The sequence below is a fragment of the Streptopelia decaocto genome (assembly GCF_964273445.1).
Source record: "Streptopelia decaocto genome assembly, chromosome: Z".
NCBI classification, from domain to species: Eukaryota; Metazoa; Chordata; class Aves; order Columbiformes; family Columbidae; genus Streptopelia; species Streptopelia decaocto.
Window position 1 is genome coordinate 11,372,988 of NC_138657.1, and position 23,869 is coordinate 11,396,856.

A 23,869-nucleotide genomic window follows, 5' to 3' on the forward strand; every position below is an offset into this window, starting at 1 on the left:
GGTAACCTCTGATTCCAGGGACATCTCCCACATGGGGAAAGAATGATCCAAAGAGGAGAAATACCAATGGTCTGAGCTAGCTGACAGAATGCATCCTGGCTTGTATCAGAAACAGTGTGGCCAACAGGACTAGAGAACTAATTGTGCCACTGTAGTGGGTGTTGGTGGGGCCCCACCTTGAATATTGTGTTCCGTTTTGGGGCCCTCATCATAAGAAGGACATTGAGGTACTAGAAAGAGTCAGAGGAGGTGACGAAGCTGGTGAGGGGTCTGGAGCACAAGTCTGATGAGGAGCGGCTGAGGGAACTGGGGCTGTTCAGCCTGGAGAAAAGGAGGCTGAGGGGAGACCTTATCACTGTCTGCAACTGCCTGAAAGGAGGTTGGAGCATGAAGGCTGTTGGTCTCTTGTCCCAAGTAGCAAGTGATAGGAAGAGAAGAAATGGTCTCAAGTTGCACCAGGGAGAGGTTTAGATGGGATATTAGCAGAAAATTCTGCATGGAAAGGGTTGACATGCATTGGAACAGGCTGCTCAGAGGAGTGGTGGAGTCACCATCCCTGAAGGTGTTCGAAAGGTGTTTAGACAGGGTTCTTAGGGACATGGTTTAGTGCTAAAGTTAGTTTAGGTTATGGCTGGACCCTATCCTGAGGTTTTCTTCCAACTGAAATGATTCTATGATTTGTTATACCAAGAAAAAAGTGGCACTTTGTTCCTTCCCTATTGGGACAGGCAGGAAGGTTTAGTTAGAGGAAAGAGGAATCACCTGGGATTGCAGACACAGGTGGTAGCCCTGGTCCTGCTGTTAACCAGGCAAACACCTTGCCCCTCTGTCTGTTCCTCAGCTTCTACTTTGCTGAGAAAATAACCATGCCCTTTCGTATAGTGGCCATTGTGACCCAGCATCAAGCTCTGCCCCATAAGAGACTCAGAACTTGGTACTGTATTTCACACCCCCACTTCTGCTTTTAGCCCAGGCAAGGCTCTGTCCTAGGAAGCAAATACAGTAGGGAGCGCAGGTGCTTTAGGCTGGCGGAAGAAGCTGCACTGCCCACCTCCAGGCTGCCTGTGCTCAGCGAGAGGGGAGCAGCCCCCTGGTTTGAGCAGGAGTCTGCCTCAGCTTTGTCCCAGCTCCCCAGGGCCCCCTGGCAGAGCTGTCCTGGTCCTTGGCCAACGCTCAGTGCCTGCTCCCCATGCCAGTGCAGCTGCCTGAGGTCCTGCAAGAGCGGGCATGGCTGTGTGCCTGCGCTGCTCCTCCAGCTCTGGTTTCTCCCACCTTTTACAGCTGCTGCCTGCAGTAATGGATGCATGGGTGGCTTAAACAGAGGATGCTATTTACTGGTTATGTAGGACCCAAAGGATAAGCGTAAAAGCATAGGTTTAGGGTGCAATAGCCCATCTCTGTGAAAACTGCAGTCAACAATGCCCTTCCTCCTCCTTATTCCCTCTCCCCATAATCCATAATCCCTCATTGTTGCCAAACACTTTTTCCCCGCAAGAAGGTGCAAAATAAGGTCAGAATTGAGCTGCATCCTTTTCAGACAGCTTACTGGTCTCAGACAGATCCCCTAGCATGGAAATCTTAACTTCCACTTCTCAGAGAGGACAATGAAGCATCACTGATGTCTTTTCCATTTCTTCTTTCTCCTGACTCATGATTCCTGGATCTGGTGCCTCCCGGCAGAGTGGAGGTAAGAATGACTTTCTGTGGCTGCCTGAGGGTTTTCTCTGGGACAGAGAGGAGAGAAACATTTACCAAGGAGATTTGGTTAATTTTGTTTAAATGAAGGGGGTGGGTTTCTGGACACCAACCATGAAGATGATGTTCACCAGGAGGGAACACTGAGTTTCTTTACACAGGCATGATTGGACACTGGGACCAGGTAGATAGGAATGCTTCGGTATCAAGCAAGCATTGGATCATACATCAGTAAAGGTGTTTAGAATACGTCTGTGAGCAGAATATTCTGGAGTAAACTCTGTTCACAGTTACACATCTGCAATGTCACTGACCTAATGAATTTACTGACAAAAGTTTAACTGTAAGTTAAACTCTTGTCTGTACACAGCCACTAAATGCATTTTGATTCCTTGATCACTAGATGAGGGCAAGCCAGAGTTAAGCATGGGTAAAGCCAGTTGTATGTGATCAGATATGCACTTTTGCATAGTATTTTTTGAAGTATTGAACAACTTGGCTATTTTTTTTTGTTGTTGTTTTGTTTTGTTTGTTTGTTTTGGTGTTTTATTTATTTATTTATTTATTTATTCATTTGAGTTTTTAGAGTCCTAGCATATTTTTACATTTTGCACTGGCAAATCAGTCTGGAAGAAAAATGAGAGGGTTAGCCTGGGAGGGGGGCTGGGAGCTACTGGGCCTTGAAGTGAAGAGCAGAGCCTGAGAAAGCCTGAGCAAATGGCTTTGCCACTTTGCTGACACAAGCTCCTGCCAAGGCCCTTGCCTCCCTCACAGGGGCTTGCAAGACTGATTCAGGAAGTTTGTAAGTGATTTAGTGACCACCCAGTGATGATGATGGCAGACTCATGCCTTACACCTGCACCTGTGTAGGTGTGACAGGCATGAGAACAGTGATTAAATGCTCAGACCTTCTGTCCCACAGTTGTTCTCAACATTTAATGCACGAAATTCCCTTTCTGTGATGAGGCGTTGTGAGAAGCACATTATGGCTGCCTCTCCATCGCAGCCTGGTCCACGTCTCCCTGTAGGTTTTAAAGAAGCATGGAAACACACTATTAACACTGGTGGCTTTTGTCAGGCTGCTTCTGCAGCCTGCTGAAATCAGCAGCACAGCTGCCCCACACACACCTATGCCATTTTGCCTTTGGGGCACAGGAAGGATGCATCTTTCAGATTAAGCACAACAGGCACCATCAGGAAAATGTGAATAAGGTGACCGCTCCCTCACCAAGGAAGCTAGGTGAAGCATGGTGCTGTGGGAAACCTGCTCTGTGCTACAGGGATGTCATAGGCTCTGGGACCATCAAAGAATAGCGGGAGTGTCTGTGTCACACCAAGGGGTGTCTGTGGAGCCTGAGGTGATGCAGGGTGTCACAGCTTCACTGATGTTTTGGTACCACCTCAAGGAATCAGCACCTTCCTGTATTTTTTAGCCAATGTGACATATAGGACAAAATAAAAAAGACATTAAGCCCAAAGCAATGCAGCCAAATTAAGGCCAGGGAGTGTCATCTGCAGACAGTGGCATCTGAAAAGCTGAAATTTGGTCATCCCGTATAATCCCTTGTCCAGGTAACTCTAGCTTTCTGAAGAGAAAGAGCAATAACCTCCAGGGTTGACAATGGGTGACTATTTGGACAGGGAAAGAAATACAAGGCAAAGATGCAAATAACTCTGGTGGCTACTCCAAATGGTTGGCATGTTGTGAATTGAACTCCCTGACCCCAGTTAAACCGTCCGAATGAGCGGTGGGGACAGCTGCACCCAACCCTCCTCCCTCCCGATCCGGCTGTCCTCTGCTCACCAGGGAGGCTGTTTTCCCAGGTTTCCAGCTCCATGGAGGGCTCTGCATCCCGCCAGCTGCCTGGAGTGCACGTTCTCACCCGCAGACCTCGCTGCTGTGGGGTGGCCATGGAGCATGGCTGACCTGTGCGTGCCCTCATGCTGCTGCTCTCTTTTGATGGCTGTGGGGAAGAAGGGAGGGAGGGATTACAGCCATCTCCTTCTTGATGCAAAAAGAAGCAGGAAAGATAAATAAACAGCCCCAGAAGAAGCCAGCCCTTCTGTACTTTAATGGCTCTGCCATAGCTCTGGCCCCATGCTTTGTGACAGGACTTTGCAAATTGCAAGATGTGGTGAAGAGACAAGAGGATGGACCTTGGAGGGAAGCATCAGAAGGAAAACTGCAGAGGCTTGTGCCTTTCTTCTCACTGTGTCTCCCATCTAACTGTGCGCAGAGGAGAGGCAGGGTCAGGAGGAGTGCAGGAGCTGAGGAGGGGCAGGCAGGACCTTCGCTGCTCTGATCTTGTGAAGAATTTTCTGGCACATGTTGGGTGGGACTCACCTGCCTTCTGCTCATCGAGTCCATCCAGAATTGAAGTTTTGCTAGTCAGGAGAGCAAAAAATCTGGAGTTATCACAGGTGTGCAGCAAGCAGCATGGATTATCTCTACTGTAGGGAAGCAGGAAAACAAAACATTTTCCCATTAGGTCCTGGGGGCAGAGTGAGGGTCCACGCCAGGTCATGGTCATGCATGATCACTCAGTCTTTTTGCCCACTTGCAATTCTAGAAACTATTGGCCAGATCCTCAGCCTTGGAGCTCACCATGAGGGCCCTGTGCTCACACTAAGGTTCCTCATAGAAGTTTCATTTTTGGGTGGTATTAGCTGTTTTTAAGTGGTTTTAACCACCTCCCCTTTCCTCCACCCTCTGTTACCCTTATAGATGCCACTTTATTCAGAAACAGAGGCTAGGCACCCTGCTTCTGCGTGGAAGATGCTTACTGTGTGTATGTGCTCTTGTCCTTGACAGCAAGCTCTACAAGGGTGATGCAGGCTACTGCAGCACGTACAGAGGTGAGGTGTGTAGTGCTATCTTGGCAAAGAATGCTCTTGTTTTCTTCAACTCCTCCTATGCTGACCCAGAGGAGACCCAAGAGCTGCTTGTCCACACTGCATGGACTGAACTGAAAATGGTGAGTTCATTCTGCCAACCAGCCGCTGAGTCTCTGCTGTGTAACTACATCTTCCAGGAGTGCAATCCCTCAGGAGCTGGGCCAGCTCCAAAACCCGTGTGCAGGTAAATGAAAATAATGCTGATCTTTCACTTTTATTTCGTGGGGATGTGTAGGCAGCAGGGGAGTGGTGGAGGTCTGTCCAGACATGCGGTAGCACTGCGTGAAAATGGGCCCTCTGTGTTTGCATGGGTTTTCTCTTTGCTCTCTGTATGCACAAAGACGACCTGATCTAGCTCTCTCTGTGCTCATTGTTAGGGCATGGACTGACTTTCAGGCCCTGATCTCTGTGTTATACCAGGCTTTTAGCAAAAAGTGTTGAAAAGAAATATCAATTTGAATGTCGTATTTGATTTAAATAATTAACTTATTGCTATTGGTTGCATCTTACTAGGTCAGTATGTACTCATTATTTCTATTGAAAGTAATGGCTTGTTTGGAATTTTGCCTTAATATGGTCACTGTGTGTGTAACAACTCTGGCCAAGGCAATATACTAATCATTTAGCACTTCCCACCATGACAATGATGAAACAAAAAAAGATGACACCAGAGACACTGCCAGTGTAATTGTACCTGCTAAACTAAACCTCTCATCTGGCTCTTGTATCCACCCATATGCAGAGAAACGTGCATTGAAATGGGGCTGGCAGGGACCCCGAGGAGTCCAAAGCATCTCCCACTACAGCTAATCCACAGCTGACAGGCGTTGGCGCAACATGTCCCAGTGATAGAGACACCGCTCCATCCCTATGCAGCTGCCTCAGAAGCCCTTCCCTTGTTGCTCCTTGTCCTCTCACCATGGCCACAGAGAGAAGTGTTTTCCCTTCCTCTCTGCAGTAAGATTTTACATGTTCCCCAAATTCTTAGACTAGAATAAAGCAGGTTTTCCAAGCTTTGCTCATAGTTCTTATTTTTTCCAACCTCTGGAGCTTCTGCTCCTCATCTTTCCTTTAGTGCTAAATATATGCATCCTCCAGCCCAAGCTCTGTTAGTGTCAACTGTAATGGAACGATGATTGCTTGGTGTGCCTTGCAGAAGGCAGACCCACATAGATGTCCCAGGGTGAAACTTTCTTTTTTCCTAACACGACTGTCAGCCACAACTGATTCATATCCATTTTCAGCCCCTGGAGGACTGTTGCGTGGTCATTACCCATTTAATGTTTGGGCAGCTGGACACCCCTGCCTAAGTGCAATACTTCGCACTTGTTCTGCTTCAACTGCATCTTAAAACATATTATTTAGATTTGTGTTTATTGAGAGTACAGCCTTTACTCTAATGTCTCAACTGAAAACCAAGTTTTCTCTGCAGACATGGCAAGCACGCTGCCAGCTGGACTTGGGCCAGATTTAGTCTGCTGGCAATTGTTTTTGCAGTTATGGAGGGGCTCTTTAGGACAATCAGCAGCCTGTTGTAATTTGGGCCTTTCTGATTGCTTCTCCTTCAGTATCTTGAAAAAAAAAAAAAGGCACAGAAGAAAATCCTAGTCCGAATCTTGACAATACATTGTGTTCTCTCTTTGATGCCTGTGCTATTTGATATTCCTCCTCCAGCATGGTAGTGGCATATATCTTAAAAAAGAAGTGTGTGTGCAAGTATCCACAGACAATCATGCAGCCAAGTGCTGAAACTTGTTTTTTGCTGGCAGACTCCTCCCTGCCACCTTGTTCTGCTCTTTGTCTTTGTGCCCTTTAGTATATGATCTCTCTGCCATTTTTCATGATGTGTGACAGTATTTATATCTGAGCCACACGTGCACAGCACATTTGTCAGCTAAGGATTTTGTACAGTGCTCCACGAGCCATTTCAGTGGGATCTGGGTCTTGCTTCATTTACTCCTGTTTATGAGTGGCCTTGCAGGACCAGAACTCGTGGTGACTTGACTGCACCTCTGGGGCACTTATGAAGTCAAAGCGATATAAATCAGCACAAATCTGCATTTGGTCTCAAGCTAACAGGCACAGCATCTGCAGATATATCTAAATCTTAATGGACTTGCCTGGTATCATCTTTCTTCAAATCCATGAGTCAATATGACATTTTTTTTCTCTTTAATGATTTTCCCTCATGATTTTAATGCAGATTTAAATGCAGCTTTCTGCATGACAAGAGTCCTGGAACGATATCCTTCCTGCTTCCTGTTCCCAGAGCACATCAGCTGGACAACAGCTCTTCTGAAGCCCTAACTCAATACTCCTTTTGATAACTCAGACATCTAATACATACTTCTGAACAGTTGAGACCTCTTGGGGATCTTGAACACATTTCACACGGTCTTGGTTACTTTCCAAATATCTTATCTGCTTCTTGCTGACAACTTTATACCTCTCCACAGAAACTGGCTAGACTATACCACTTTTCAGCTGAAATGCTTCATGAGTAAGGATTTAACTATCTTAGAGGCTGGAGAATTCTTTTGTTTTTTGAGGGATACATTTCCATGTATTTTTTTCTTGTTATTTATTCTCTGCACCATTTTTTTCTCTCCCCATCTCTTCTTTTTTTTTTTTTTTTTTTTTTTTTTTTTTAAATATTCACTTTGGTTTGGAAGCTAGCTAGCAAGAACAACAACTGACAAAAAAGACTGAGTCAAGCTTTTATAAAAATAATCAGGGGCTAAAACAAGATAAAGTGAATGAGAAGAAAACAACATTGGAAAAATTTTACTTCATGTAAATAAAAATAGAATTTTATTAAAATTCGAGTTTTGCTGTTTTTAAGAGGAAGTCATGTCTCATCCTATAATTCTTGATTACATCTGCCTTTTTCCACTGGATGTTTCTGTGATAGCAAAAAAAAGCCAAACCAACAACCTCAATTTCTGTTTCAGTCACTGCTAATATGAAGTGACCAGGCTGCAGGAACAGTCATGTGCTAGGAAATGTCTCACTTTGGTTGGGTCTGTGTGTCCCCACCTCCTCTTAAATAGTCCTCTATGGTCTCTAAAATGCTTCTGGCCCACATGTCCTCATCTGCTGCTACTGTCCTTTGTCCATCTGTCATTTACATGACATACAATTTCTAATAATAATCTGAAGTAATCTTTGCATATGATCTCAACAAGCTCTCGCTGCGCAGGATTAAGTGTTATAACAATGGCATGAACCCAGCTCGAGGAGACTGACCATCCCTCTCTCTGGCTGCCTCACCATGGTCCAGGGCTAGATTTGTGGGTGAAGACAACCTGGCTTAAGTGATGGAGAGGACAGGATTGCGGAGGAATGGTAACTGCATTTTGCAGTTACACACCGAATAAGGGGCTTGATTAAGGATGCTCAGGCTTTAGAAATGAAGGCAGCTAATGCAGTCCAGATCTCCCAAGTATTGGCCAGCACTTCAAATGCAAGGTTTTCCCATTTCCCTAGCTAAACTTTTCTTTACTTTAGAAGGTCATTCCTGTTCCACATGTTGTTTAACATAAAAAAAAAAAAGATATATTACACCATCTGGCTGCATTCTGGCTTTCATGGAAGTGAGGAAGGAATAAACCAGCACTGGCTAAAACCAAACACAAGGCAGCTGGGCTTTGATGGCTTCAGCTGGGAGAATTAAATGGCATCCATTGCTGTTGCAGGAAAGCTGCTGCCCTGCTACAGTTCCCAATGGCCTCTGTCCTTCATGTGCTTTAGAGCATCTGCAGCATTGGTAGTCAACCCCAAAACTCATGGCCATTGGCTCTGACCAAAACTGTTGGCACACTATAAGTAAAGAAATTGCATCAGCCCACCAGGTGATGAATTTGACTAAAATCTTCACCACAGACTCGAGCAGTACTTCTTTGCATCACTGTGTCCTCTCCAACACCTGCCAGCACCCGTGGTGGTTGGGAAGGATGTGGAACTGCAAAAGACTTCAGCTGAGCTCAGCAAAAAATAACCTCTGTACATGACCTCAAAGCTTGTTTTGTGACTCAGGCTCTCAAGAATGAGTACAAAAATAAGCAAATCACTGATAAGTTGACTAATGCAACAAATGCTCAAACTTTCCAGTGTGGTGTTTTGGTTTTTTTTTTTTTTTTTTTTTTGTAGAACAGGCTTTTCTGCCTTGGCCTTCTTCACAAACAGTTTGTGATATAATGAACATGTAAACACCCAAAACAGTTCATGCCAGTGAATGTTTCACATTATTATGGAGGTAATATATTAGGTAGGAGACAGTTAGGTCTCGTTTTGAAGGCACTGTAGAGGTTTTGCTGCAAAGAGCTGGCAGATAAAAAGGGCACTGAAGGGTGTCTGTAGAGAAAAGGTGAAAACTGAATGGTTGATTCCGCGAGATTGAAAACACAGGGAAATATTTACTTTAAGAAGATTAAGAATTGCATCTCACCTCCTGTCTTTAATAGGTGACACTTTAATGTACAATTTAGGGAAGACAGGTGAGTCTTTTAGAATGTACTGAAAAATGCTAAGACAACTCCCACTCACGACTCACTCAATGAACCTGTAGGAAAAGATGGTAATGAACTCCTCATACACTGTTTTGTGTGTTGTGTTTTGAGCATAACGCTGCTTCATTAAAAATGTTTCCTGAAGGAAGCTGTTAGATTTTATACAGATTTTCCTTTATGGCTCATGACCCAGACAGACCAGCTTAAAGAAGCATAGCCCCACTAATGAATTTGTTTTGGCCTGAATAACCCCTGCACACCACTGCTGAGTGCAGCCATTGTTATCAAGCCATTGACTGCTGTATTCCACTGTTTTTTGCAAAATAATGTAGAGAGAATTGCCTTGCTGTAAAGGATCTCTACTGCTTTAAGGAATGGCTCTCAATGGAGGAAAACTCTCAGAAGGGGATTTACAAGCCAGGGCTGATGCTGCTCACCCTTCCTGAATGCAACAGGCTGCCCAGCCTGCACCAGGACCCCGGCGCTTGCACCCGCATCCCTTTCTTTGGTAAGGTGGCACATGCTGCCCGTTGTCCTGAGAGCTGTGGTCTTGGTGAGGGAGGGGGAAGGATGCAGCTCGTAATTTACAACTGAAGTCTGACAGTCGGTACTGTTCTGTCAGTGTCTGTGCATGGAACTGTGACAGCTGCACCAGCTGCTTGCCTGGTTTGTCAGACTGGGGTGCAGGAAAAAATCCCTCACATAAATAAAGCCTGGCTCTTTTTTGAGAGGGTCATAACAATCTCATAACAATCTCTGCCAAAATCAGTCTTAATGATGACTTCCTTTCAGGTGTCATTGCAAAGAAACAAGCTGCTTAAGCACTGCTGGGAGGGAGCTTTTACCCATACCCTGAGCAAGCACCCAGTTAGATCACAACCTGCACTACCCCCTTACCTCTTGTCTTGTCTTTTTACAGATTTTAAGAAGGAGAATATAACCAGTAAGTAGACTGCTCCAGACTTTACATTTCTAAAGGTGGGCATGATGTTCTTTGTTGAAGATGCAGCTTGCACGTTTTTGTGTTTTGCTCTGGTCCTGGCTGGCTGGATTCAAGTTATTACCTGGGAATGTCTGAGATTTCATATCCAAGGCATGGGAAACACGTTTCCAGTTCTTCAGAGCTTGAAGAGAACATGTGCTGCTCACTATTGAAGGTGTTTGGAGAGGCATGATGCTTTTAGGTGGTACCCTCCCATCCAGCTGTTTCTCCTTCTTTCTGCCCATTGCTTGTAGTTTTGCTTTACCCATGTTTGATATTCCTGATAGAGCTACTGAGGTCATTCCAGCCTCACGGGCTGTCACTGACATGGTTACCTACAGCAGGCTGACCTTGCAAGACATTATTGCCCCAAAGGCCCCAGCATTCTCCTCCAGTCACCTCTGAAATCTGTCTGCTTCCTGCATGACTCCCCAACAAGCAACAGTGAGACTCAGCCAGCCCCTGTGGAGCTGCTTTGACTTCTGTCGGCCTCCCACCCTGCTGCTGTTCACAGCTGAAACATGCACCTCCAGCTCTTCCAACTGATGCACAACTGCTGTTGGAAGCTCGGACACTGGACTTGTCCTCTTGGAAGAAGGAAGAACCTCCCTCTTGCCATGCTTCTGAGGAGGTGAGGTCTGCAGATTTGGCAGATGCAGGCACTTTCTGCATAGAGAGAAAAAATGAAAAAAGTGAAACCGAGAATTTTGAGTTCCAGCTGGTCACCCAAGCCACAGACATCCGGTGCCACACAGCTGGTAGAGAAGCACTTTAGCAACCCATGGGCACTCCAGCATCACTGCCCAATGCTGACAGCCTGCAGCTGCAGCCAGCCCTTCCCTGGGCAAAGGAGCACGAGGGAGGGATGCCAGCAAATGGGTGATGCATTCACGGGGTGGTTTCAGCCTCCTCTTGTGTGTTTGCAAGTTCAGAACGTTGCCTCTGTCTTCTGTGTAAATGTGCGACCTTTTTGTTCAGCTTTCACAGTGTTTTCCCAGGGTGGCATTGCACAGATGTGCACTATTCAGTCATGAATCCAGGACACATAACTCTAACATTTTAGTGATATTGCCCCCTCTTTTTAGGTTTAGAGCCATTGTTATGTGCACAAAGATTTGGGGAGCATGAAGAGAACCACTTTTTAACTTACCCATCAAAGTTATTTATCAAAGTCCAGTTGAACCACCTTTATTACTCTCTCTGTCTTTGTTGTAGCAAGACCATGTATGAGAGCATCTGCATTTTCCAGGCCACCAAACACTCAATGGTGCTTCCTCAGTGTTGCTGTTGCCCCTAAAGTTCTTCACATCGCTCCTCTAAGGTGCCATTCTGGTGTTTATTTCAGGCCTGTGCAAAAGGTTTTCCATGTTGCTCACTAGGTCAGTCATCAGGCAGGTTTCAGGCTTTACTTTCCTTGCCTTTGAATGTGAGACACGTAAAATGCTGGGCTCAGGCACACAACTATGTTCTAGAGCAGCTTAAACAGATTTTGCAGCTCTGCAGAGCTACAGGTACTGGTCATGTGGGGGCTGCTATCTTGTTGCAAGTGTGAGACTTAACATGGTTGCTTACACATTCGTCGAAAAAGTTCAAGTTAGAGCATTTTACTTTGCATTTGTGATGGGTTAAGTGTGCTCATGAAGTCAATAGCCATTCCTACACTGATGTATTTGCACATCTTGGGCTACAGGAACATGATCCTGTGTTTGAGCTCACTCACCTGAAGCAAAGATTGTCATGGTGGTGTTTCTACCTACCCATGTGTAGTGCCTGGTGAAAGTTCAGGAAGCTAAAGGTCTATAAAAGACCCATAACTGCAATCCCGAGTGCAGGGAGGAAGAAAAAGGAGATAGTCATTGTGATGTATTTACTATGTTCTTCCTACAGAAGAAACAGGACAATTTGCAAGGATAAATTAAAACACATAGCCTTTGTCTCAGAGTTGGATGAAAACTAATACAAAACTTCCATGAAACAGAAAAAGATTTGATTTAAAAAGCTTTGTTTCAGAACAGGTCAGGTTTCCTCCTGTTTTTCTTTTTCTGAGCTGTGAGTTTAAGAACACAATAGAAAATAGAATTATGACAACAGTGTTTTCTGGCTTGTTAATTTATCTAACAAGGTTAATAATGCAGTAGACCCTAATGCATGCCATCAATCAGAATGTTAGACCTTGGTCAGTAGAGTTTATGTAAGATTAGCTGGCACATGTTTAAATGTGTAAAGCTGCATGTTTTCTGCTTTCTTCCTGTTTCCTAGATTCTGCCAGCATGCTTTAAAGTCTCCTATGAGGATAGGTGTTGTCAACATTTATGTTTTGGGAACATGTTCCTGCAGTAAAAATCCTCTCAAATTTTTCTGCTTAATTTTTCTGCAGCCAGATTAAGCCTTGTGTTTGAAAACTGAACTATGCATTCTTCATTATAAAGAACATTATTTTACACTGATACTATTCCTTCAGACCTGTAGTTGCCTTCAGTGTGTAGTTTTCATGCATGCTGGAAACCATAATTTGTTTCCAAACATTCAGCCTAAGAAGACAAGCACTGTACAGAGGCAGGGAGAAGGGATCCCAGATCTTTGCTACCTACCCCAGGAATGTGAGTGTCTTCCTGATAGTTGCCCCTGTAAGCCTGCAGGCTGGCAATCATGCAACCAGTGCTGAAATTTGCTTTCTGCCTTGCTTTGGCCTGGGTGGCTTCGCTGTGGTTCTGCTCAGAACTTTCTTTGTGGAAGCACTGTGGATTGGGTAGATGCAGGGCAACCATCCCAGGCACATGGCCTGTTTTCTTAATCTGAAAAAGCTCCAGTTCCCTCTTTGGATTTTTACCAGATTTCCTATTGTGTTTTGAGCAAAAAGTCCATGTAAGTGTGAACAGGAGGCTAAGCAATTCCCTGGCTGCGATTGTCTGTTCCTTTTGCGTGCTTCAGATCTGTTGCTAATTGCGACATGCTCCTGTGTAATTACATGAAGTTTATCCTCGTGCCTCCACAGCAGGATGTGGTCTGAGATGCCCTGACCCCATGCTGTTTTTTATTTTTTCCTAGGGACCTGCTACAGCGGCAATGGGCAGTTTTACCAGGGCTGGGCCAACGTCACGGCCTCTGGCATTCCCTGCCAGAAGTGGAGTGACCAGGTGCGCATCAGGGTGAGACCCACCGAGTGGAGAGCCATGCCCTGCCTTTCGAAAGAGTTTTCCAAAGCTGGGCAGCTCAGTCCCAGTGGAAGCTGACCAGGGGACAGGTTGCCTTCATTCGTTAGTTCACTGGTGTTTCACACCCTCTTCCTATTTCAATCTGCAAGTTCTACTTCCCATGGCAAGATGTGTTCTCTGTCATTCTGGCAGGCTACTACTGAAAGGCTGTTTTACCTCTGTGTTTCTTTGCTCCTTTGTTTTGCTAATACCACCAGGAAAGATTATACTGAAACACTAATCCATTTTGTTTCCTCTCCCAAGGCTCCCCACTTGCACAGGAGGACGCCTCAGGTTTTCCCTGAGCTGTCTGATGCTGAGAATTACTGCCGCAATCCAGGAGGTGAGAACGAGCGTCCCTGGTGCTACACAAAAGACCCATCCGTGACTTGGGAATACTGCAGCGTGTCTCCCTGTGAGGATGGTAGGCAAATGCAGTGTATGATTTCTGCCACTGTGGCTGTTTTGGGGACACGCGCGGTGTTTGCATTCTGAGCACTCACGGCCTCACCGATCTGTTCTCTATTCTGTGTTCGGCCAGTCCTGGGTCTTCTCAGATTCACTCAGCGTCTTTAGCCAGAGGATGCTATATGCACCTTAAAGATGGGAAAATGAACACAGGCAAATGGAACACCTTGCTTCAGATTATGTTAAGGCCAAAGAATGAAATCAAATTTCCTGTGGTGTTATGAGAAATGGATTTGCCACACTGTGTTTTGATGAGAAGGCAGGGTTTCAGGCATATTTTCCAAAGTTGTTTTGCTTCTGATGATTATTTTCAGTAATAAAACCCAATTCTAACTAAAAACAAAACTAAAAACATGGAAACTTTGTCGCTCCGTGATGTTGAAACTAAGTCTTTCTGTTGTTTCTTGTTCAGAGAATAGGACATTTTTGAAACATATTTCATCCAAAAATTGTGGTTTCTGGATGTCAGTGTTTGGAAATAAGATGATTCTGCTTGCACAGAGAATAGGATTGCTGTGGATTTAAGGGGACACAAGTCAGTATCAGTTTAGCTGTCCTCAAAAAGAATGGTTTAAATTTCTTTCTGTTCTTAATTGTTCCATGTACAGATTAGCCTTTTCTAGGATGTCTCAGAAAGTACTCATCAGGTGGCTACTTGAATATTAAATATTATTTTTTTTTTTCCTAAAGAAAGAGCCCAATGTATTTTACACTGGTTTACCATTTTTTCCCCATAGAGACACTGAGATGCAAATTGTTGGAGGCAAGGGGATATTTCAGGAAAGTATCACTGTGTACTTGGTTTTTACACTCCTCCCTGCAGATTCCATTCAGGACACATGCTACATTGTGGTCCACATTGTAAACCATTGATCTTTCCCACTGCAGACATTACTATATTTGAATACTGTTGAGACCATCAGATGTGATCTCCCATCTGCATCTCTTGCAGACCATTCCTTACCAAGTTTGTTTCCCTGGCTCAATGGGAACTGTGTATTGATCTTTACCAGATTGTGTGTTTTCACATTTGGCAAGCAGAAATAGGTTTTGCTTCCTGCAAACTAGGCTTCCCTAATACGGTCCTCTCATAGTCATACAGTTGTATCTGTAATATCAGTAGTAATTCCCAGGGTATCAGGCTAACTCTGTAAATACCTCTTAGAGAAAGCCCTATAAACTAGCAGAGACATAACCGCCTGATGTATTTGGTTTTGTTTTTTTTTTTTTTTTTTTTATTTAATTACAGCATCATTATCACTAGGAACAAGAAAACCAAATGGAGAGACTCCAAATCTTCCTCCTCCTCCTCCTCCCTTTTCCCCCACATACTCCATGACTGTTATAATCTCAGTCATCTCCAGCTTTGCTCTGGTTGTGATTCTCAGTATTTTCACCCTGGTTTGCTGCCGTCGGCGAAAGCAGTGGAAAAACAAAAAAAGGTAAAGCTTGGGACTTCATTCAAGGCAATAATGTTGCTTTGAAAGAGGGCTTGCCTGTTTCTGAGAGTACAGTCCTGTGAATTCCTGGTAGAGGGCAATAGCCATCCCTTTGCCTGTGGCAGCCCAATGCAAGCTCTGGTGAGACCCTGTGCTAGAGCAGAAGGTGGTCTGGTGGGTCTTTTGGGGATAAGGCATGACACCTTGCTTGCAAGGCTCTTTCTGCAGCCCTGCTGCACTTCCCTTTTCCATTCTGGAATTAAACAGCTCCTGAGGAGATGCAGATAGTTATCTCCTAGTTGAGGGGTGTGTGCACACTGACCAAAAACTGTTCCATCATTTCAGAGAGTCAGAGACACCAACGCTCACCACTCTGCCCTCTGAACTCCTCCTGGACCGGCTGCACCCCAACCCGATGTACCAGCGGATGCCCCTTCTCCTCAATCCAAAATTGCTCAGCCTGGAGTATCCCAGGAACAATATTGAATATGTGAGAGATATTGGGGAAGGAGCATTTGGGAGAGTCTTCCAAGCAAGGTAGGCAGCCTATGTGTGAGACCTCTCTATCCAGAGGTTCCCTGGAAAAAATTGCAGTCAGGCACTGGAAATTCATTCACTCAAACCAAAATTAAGTGCAGGTGTGCAATGTAGTTCACTCGGTCTCAAATAATTGTTTCTGTTGTCCACTGTGTTATTTTTGTATTTGTTAACATTTTGACAGAAATGACTCTCCTTCGCTGTAGCAGATTCAATGTCTTACTCGCATACCAAAGTCTGGTGTAAAAGCTTAGCTAAATGTATCATCACTGCTTTTGCCAAGAGTATTGTGATGTGACCTATTGTGAAATTCTTGCATTTCCCAGTATTTTGGGAAATATCAGTGTGTGGTGTTCTCCATTATAATGCCAACACTGGCCAGTAATTACCATAAAGGGCAACATGTCACGCTACAATTAGGTCCTGACCCAGTTTCCACTTGATTCAGTGGCAAAACCAAAGTAAACCAAAAATCCCCTAAAAACCCAATCCACTTAGGCCAACTTTTTTTTTTTTTTTCCTTTTCTTTTAATTTTTTTTTTTCTTCTCGTGTCCCCTTTAGTTACTCATTTGTTTTTCTTGGAATATGCAGCCATTGTTGCTTGTTTAAAATTTAGAGTATTAGATGATATCCTAGTTCTGTTAAATTTCATGGGACATGAGATCATGCACTTCTTTGAACACAAAGAATGTTTTATTGAAAAATCCAGATATGAACCCAGTGCTGCCTACGCTGAGGTGGGTGTCTTGGTAACTTTGATGGAGTCCATAATTTCCGCAGGACAGTCTTTGGCCAGTACTGGTCTCCTTGGAAAACTGCATCCCCAAATTCCTGAAAGTGGACAGACTGTCCAGTTCCATCATTACTGTCCTTTACAGTTGTCAGGTTTGAGATGTGGCTGATTTTGTAGCTGTATCTGGAGTAGTGTATGATGACCTCAAAAAAAACAGGGGAGTATCAGAGTCCCACCATGGGACAAGATGTGCCTGGTGGAAATGCTCCCATTGGCTTCAAACTGCTCCCATTGACCCTACTTGTAAAAAGTTGTCATAATTGCAGACACTTTGTATGTTTGTAGTTACGCTGTTTGTATACCTGCTAGGAAATGAGCTACACATAGGTTAAATGTGTCAAAGCAGCGAAACAGTTTCAATAGCTGTGATGGACTTTTCTTCTAATGAAGTGACACGGTTTTTCTAATGGAAGAAATGCAGGCATACTTTAATACAGAGAGAGCTAAAAATAACAAAGTTCGAAGGGCGTGCAGTGGGAAAATCACAGATGCTTAGCCTGTGATTGATTGTTAGCCTGGATGGCAAAGCCAAAAGCATCTGAGCCTGAGAGGAGCACAAAGCTGTAGGAACTGCACCACAGGGGAGCTTGGGCGTGGGGTGCAGGGGCACAGGGCAGCTCTCGTCCAGCCGCAGCACAGCTCTCGGGTTGCCCTGCGGAGCATGGTCGATCTGCTTGCACGGCGGGGGTGCTCACTGCACGGCGGGTGTGCAAGCAGGGAAGGTGGTCTGTCTGCCAAATGCTGCTTTGGCCCTGAGCTGGGAGCGCAAATATAATTTAAGTGCTGCACAAACCTTTCTGAGCTGGAAATCACTCCCACTCACATGGATCAGGACCTCTCAAAGGGTATTCAAATGTCACTAAAGCACTGGGTTAAGCAAGTGCTAAAGTGGTGTAGAGACCTTTATGTGGATTTCATCCACCCCACTGCTGCAATTTCTTTTAATTAAGCCCTTTTGCTCTTGTCAGTGGAAACTGGGAGAAAAATAGAGGGAAAAAAAAGCAAACAACACATCTTAGCTAGCATTTGTAAAGCGCAGAGTACCATATCCTGAGAAACACTTGCTCTCTGTGGCTTGGAAAAGGAGCCACAGAAATATTGTTTCTGAGTAGCTTCCTTATTTTTATTAATATCTCTATCAAGAGTTCCTCCAAGGCCTTATATTTCAAGGGAACTTTAAGCCACTGGCATTTCTGTGCACCTCTGGCAGATCCACATAGAATGCTGATCCAGTAGCACCAGCTGTGCATCCCTTCAGGTTACTGAAAATATCACAACTCAAATCACTGCCTTCCCATCTCAGATGGATAAAATGTACTTGTCTACGTGTGTTAAATGGACATTTCAAGCTAAGTTTAGCAACCCTTTTACTTCTCCTTGTCTCATGTTTCTCCCTCTCCTGTAAACACAGCTCTGCACATGGCGCCAGCACTGCCTTTGCCAGTTGGCTTGCTCTGAGTCCTGATTCAGTGTTTACTCACTCCTGGGTCAAGCAACATGTTAGGACAGGAAGCGTCTGGCTATCATTTACCAGCTTCTCCTGAAAGGCTGCTGTCTTAACCGGGGGTAGCTTCACACTGGAAAGGATGAGGAAGTAACCAGTTATGCTAACAGATGTCCTTAAGACAAGATTCAGGACCTGGCTCAGGTCTGTCCTGACTGGGTTGTGATGGCTGACTAAGGATCCTCTGTCCCTGGGAGGACCATTCTGGCCCCACATGCCACCAGAGCACCATCGCCATGTGATTCAACACAGCTCAGCTTGCAGTTTTTATCACAGACATGGTCCTCCATGGTCCAGACTAAGACTGAAGCTCAGGATTGCCTAAAAGCCTGGATGTGGGGTCTTTGCTAGCAGACCTGTAGATCTCCACTACAAAGGCACAGGTTGTTTTCTCTGCAAGAGACAAGGTTGGCCTGAAGGTCAGAGTTTCTCTGACAGAAGTTTCCTCATGTTCTTTCCAGGTGTAAAAGGTGTTTCTTTGACCTGCTGTCTCAAATATAGCTGAAAAACAGTACAGATGTTAATTAGAAAAAAACCCACAAACCCATGGCAAAAATGAGCCACTGCCAATTCAGAGCATGCTCCTGCCCGTGTACGGATTTCCCCAAAAGCCAAATGTTGCCAGTGTTGCACAAATCCATTAATGATGAAGAAAGAGAGGACAGCTGCTATCCATCTTGTGTGCTTACAATGGACATTTCTGCTAAGGATTTGGATAATCACGAGAAAGAAAACCCCAAGTAGTTTCTGTTGATGCTTCCCAGTTCTAGAATAAATTTACCTCTTTTCTAGAAAGCACTCCACATTCTGGCCTGCCGCCTGAATTCTCCTGGAGCTGTGCTTGCCCCTCCTTTGGCACCACACTAGGTCTGCTAGGCAGTGATGAGTGGTAATCTACAATGAGGCTGGTTTGAAGAGATAAAGGCACTCCTCTTTTTACTTTTAAATGCTCTATTGGTTTCTTTAGGCTGTTACTGCTGACTTTCTTGAGTGTTGAGTTCAAGCAGCATCTGGTGGGTGCTAGTACTTCTCCTACTAGACTGGAAATTCACTGCCAGCACAAGGGTAAAAAAGGAAGACGTGTTGCTGCAATGAAAGCAGCAGCAGGCAAGGGTGGAGTCTGCTCCTCTGCTCCGGCGTGCCGGACCTGCTCACCCGAGTATCTCAGCTGCAATCCAGCCACCTGTGAGATTCCTTTCATGATGGGCACCCTGCCATCTTCTGACATTTGACATTTACAGCGTCCAAGTGCAACTGTTGCAACAGCCATATGTCTGGAGTAGATGACAAGGAAACTGGAAGTTTGCTTTGGAATTCGGAACCTTATCTTGGGGCTACTGAGCAGTAAAATAACCTGGCATTTGAGCAACGAGAGGGCAGTCGGGCTGGTGTAGTAACACGACACATAAATGGACACCACTCTTCATGGGCTCTGGCTGATAAGGAGTGTATTTTAACTGCAGGAACCCTGGGAAGAATTGGTGAGGGGAACAAAATGCACGTCTGAGGTTTGATGCACGTTTTAAGAGTGGAACGTGACTCTCCTTTGGTGGCATCTAACCCTAAATGTTTGGCAAGCCCATCTCACTACACTTGTTGAGGGTGCAGTGACCTGTGGATAAGGAAAAAAAAATGAGTCTGTGATTACTCTAAGTCAGGAAGCTATTTCCTATGGATTTGTGTCTCTAAGCTCTAGCTGAAGATTCACCAATGTCTTAATACAGGTGTAGTCACGTATTACCCTTTTCTTCAGACATGGCACATATATGCATTATCCCTTCTGTCCTGTCACTTTTTTTCACTATACTTGCAGGAGTGTAACTGTTTCCTAGACCTCAGTTCCACCATGTTAAATTCAGATGAAATTAGCTAATGGGTTTATAATTTATGGAATTACAGGCACACACACAGGTCACACATACACACAGAGAATGGGGGGAAAAGGCTATTTTCCCTACAAAACCAGGGGAACACATTTACTGTAATTGTTACTTTCACTCTAATGGTAGTCAGATGTACCAGTGCCACCATTATGCTAGGTATGGGACAAGACACAGTGTAAAGAGGTTCTCTCAACATTTTAATATAAAATACATTTATTTTTAACTCTGGTAAGCTCAGTCATTACACCCCAAAAGTGATTTGGTTGGACTGAAGAGTCCCTCCTGCCCTTTGTGAAGTTTCTGATGTGACCTCCAGCCCAAGGAAAGGTTATTGCTTACCAACCTGTTATTTATCTACCTCTTTGCCAGCCATTTAGTCCCTGTTGAAGTAAAATATGTCTCTGTACTATGCAATACCGAGATGGTCTTTCATGTTCCTTCAGTCAGTGCTGGGCCACTTTTTTCTGTAAGCCTGTTCTTTTGCACCAGAAACAGAGCCTACACTTGATGTGCATGCATCCATCACCGATTCTTGCCTTTCTCCCCTCTCTTTGCAGGGCCCCAGGGCTGCTGCCTTACGAGCCTTTCACAATGGTGGCGGTGAAGATGCTGAAGGAGGAAGCGTCTGCAGACATGCAGGCTGATTTTCAGAGGGAGGCAGCCCTCATGGCTGAGTTTGACAATCCGAATATTGTCAAGCTTTTAGGTATGTGAATGAGGTGACCGTGTACCAGTACCATCTTCTGCAAATCCGCTGTGGGTTTGTTGGGGGTGCAGGGATGGTCACACATGCATAATGCAAATGCAAATGCTGGTCTCTTTTACAAATGTCCCTTGCAAAAGAGGGGAGCTTGTCTATGTGCCATCGCATGCTCTGCTAAATTGTTCACCATAACACAAGTCTCAAAATGTCGTTCTCATGCTGCAGCCTTAACAGGATGGTGCACTGTAATAAACCCTCTTGGTTCGGCATTGAGTATGCTGGACATCTTTCTGCCTTGCTCTGCTTCCAGCTTAATGGCCTTGGCACAGACATATTACGGGGAAGACACAAGCTTCCTGAAGCTATGATTTATTTTGCGGGTACTTAAAAAAAATAGGCACAAGTCTTGTTAGTTTTATGGGTCCCATTTACTATTGTGATGTCTGAACACTCAGCAACATTAAAAAAAACCAAAATGAAACAAATGAGCGAAAAAAGCCAACCACAAAAATGGTCTCTCCCTTCCCTTCCCAGCTGAAAGGAAACCCCAGTTTACTGGGCTTTTTAGAAAGTCCGGGTGCCACAGCTTATATAATAGGGCGTTCCTCTGTGAAGAAAGCTGCCGACCACATTTTTTTTCAGTAAATTTTCATTTTTTGGCAAAAGTAGAAATTGCTAGAAACCATCACCTGGCAATCCTGTTCTAAGATTTTTTGTGCATATCTGATCCCTGTGAACAGGCAACTGAGATCTCGATTCATTTCAATAGCAAGCTCCAGAAAAATATAGAAATACACAACTCCCAGTTTTGTCAAAGCTGGATTGATGTAAGTACTTTGGCTACAGAAAAGAAAAGCAGGAAGTGCCCCAAACTCAAATAAACATTGTGTTTACTGTCAACATATTTTAGGTCAGGAAAGGACAAAGATATAGGAAAAAAATAGTTTCACATTGTGAGGGTGTTGAGAAAATGGTCACATTACTGAAGACAGCTTGGATGATAAAGCTCTCACATACATTCCTCATGCTTGTCAGATCCTGATTGTATCACACTGGGAAGAGCTATCTGTTTTTCCTCAAAGATTCAAGTGTTAGGTCATCAACAAGAATTTCAGATTTCACAACAAGTTGGATCACCAATTGCTAAATGATGGCCCTCAGAAAGCAAAACACATGCATTTTAAATGGTGGCTTTTTCTAGTTGGCAATTTAATAACAGGCATGCAAATATTTTTGCCATATTACTGTATGCTCAATAAAACTGCTGGGACATAGGTCCTGTGCTGATGCTGACTCCCAATAGAGCTGGTGTAGGGCCAAGAATGTGCCCTTCAGTGGGACTAGGTTCTGCATCTATCAGATGTGGAAAATTTCTCCTTTCTGATATCTGTTTTTCTTTTGTCTTTCTTTCATATTTGAGTATCTGTCATTCCAAAACTAATTTCTGCAACCAACATTTTTTGCATGAGCTCTTTGAAAAAAAAAAAAGGGAAACCCCAAAGAAGTTGTGGTGAGAGTGTCTTTGCATTTCAGGTATTCCACTGAACCCCTGAACATGTCCCTTGTGATTACTTGTGAAGTCTCCCTGCATATGTATAGACCCTACACCCATATCAGTATAAATACAATAATTACCACAAACAAAAGTATTAAAAAATATTTTAACCAGAACTATAAAGGTCACTTCTCGAAAGTATGTCCTTCTTGGTTAGACCTTGGAGAAAACAGAACTTCTGTCAATGCAAACTTAAGCAGAACTGAGCTTTTAAGTAAACCTAGCTCCAAAAGTGTATCTTTTTCCTGGGATGCCCAGACAAATCAATCATGATGTGTTAGCATCTTCCACGGAGCTCAGCATTAGATCCTTGGTGAGGGAGCTTCAAAGACCCAAAGGCATGCATGCAAACTGATGATATTTGCATGCTTCATCATTCTCTCTGTCCCTTCACACATTCTAGAAAGTCTTCTCTTTGTGTAAGTATTTTTGGATTTTTTCAGTTTTGCACAACAGAACCCTTTTCGCTACCCGAATGACCTTTGTGGCGCTTCTGTCTTGTTCCAGGTGTGTGTGCTGTTGGGAAACCCATGTGCCTGCTGTTTGAGTACATGGCCTACGGGGATCTCAACGAGTATCTGCGCGACCGCTCTCCCCGCAACCTCTGCAGCCTGGTGCGCAGCAGCCTGGAGGCGCGTATCCGCCTGCCCAACCCGCTGGCTCTCTGCTGCACCAGCCAGCTCTGCATCGCCAAGCAGGTGGCTGCCGGCATGGCCTACCTCTCCGAGCGCAAGTTTGTCCACCGGGATTTGGCAACCAGGAACTGCCTGGTTGGGGAGAACATGGTGGTCAAAATCGCTGACTTTGGTCTCTCGAGGAACATGTATTCAGCCGACTATTACAAAGCGAATGAGAATGATGCCATCCCCATCCGCTGGATGCCCCCCGAGTCCATTTTCTACAACCGCTACACTACCGAGTCTGATGTGTGGGCCTATGGGGTGGTGCTGTGGGAGATCTTCTCCTACGGCATGCAGCCCTACTATGGGATGGCTCATGAGGAGGTCATCTACTATGTGAGGGATGGGAATGTCCTCTCCTGCCCAGACAATTGTCCCCTGGAACTCTACAACCTGATGCGTCTCTGCTGGAGCAAGCTACCTGCTGACCGGCCAAGCTTTGCCAGCATCCACCGTATCTTGGAGCGCATGTATGAGAGGGCCGTGGCCACCCCATCGGTCTGAGGTATGTGTCCAAGGGGTCTCCTGTGTCCACGTGTCCAGACTGACTCAGACCAACTCATGGGCTCCCAAGAGGTGGCTCTGTGCAAAGACCTGCTTTAGTGGAGGAGAAACAGCTTGTTCCTCTGCCAAGCAAGATGTGTGGACTGCACCTGCCTACGGTGGGATATACTTCCCTGAGTGGGTGTGGGACTACACCTGCCAAACAACAGGGCTGACCCCTAGCCACCAGGCCTTGACTCCTTGGGCTGGTGAAGGTCCTGGCCATGCTAACTCATTACCTATATTAGGCATTTCCAGGAGTGCAGAGTCCACCAGGGAAAGCAAACCAACTTTTGCTGGTGGCACTTCCCTTCCTAACAGGTCCTTCCATGTCCTTCTGCATTTATGCTCTTGGCTTTTACCTTTTTCTTCCTTTCATCAGATGTTTTCAAGTTTTATTAAAAAAAAAAAAGAAAGATTGCAGAATTCAATCTTTTTGGGGATACTTTTTACTATTTTATTTTTTGTGTACTTACTTTTATAGAAAAA

The 23,869-nt window shown here is 44.8% G+C and overlaps 1 protein-coding gene across 1 annotated transcript in view; it reads left to right on the forward strand.

The window, feature by feature from the left end:
* Positions 1–23,341, forward strand: part of MUSK (muscle associated receptor tyrosine kinase) — a gene marked incomplete at both ends in the record, with an annotated part of 52,686 nt that extends 29,345 nt beyond the window's left edge. The window contains 9 exons of the mRNA XM_082075159.1: positions 4,508–4,774; positions 9,431–9,606; positions 10,018–10,041; positions 13,129–13,217; positions 13,539–13,698; positions 14,992–15,184; positions 15,527–15,718; positions 20,457–20,605; positions 22,665–23,341. Of these exons, the coding sequence (XP_081931285.1) occupies positions 4,508–4,774; positions 9,431–9,606; positions 10,018–10,041; positions 13,129–13,217; positions 13,539–13,698; positions 14,992–15,184; positions 15,527–15,718; positions 20,457–20,605; positions 22,665–23,341 (1,927 nt within the window). The remainder of the gene's footprint in view (positions 1–4,507; positions 4,775–9,430; positions 9,607–10,017; positions 10,042–13,128; positions 13,218–13,538; positions 13,699–14,991; positions 15,185–15,526; positions 15,719–20,456; positions 20,606–22,664) is intronic.
* Positions 23,342–23,869: the final 528 nt, after the last annotated feature.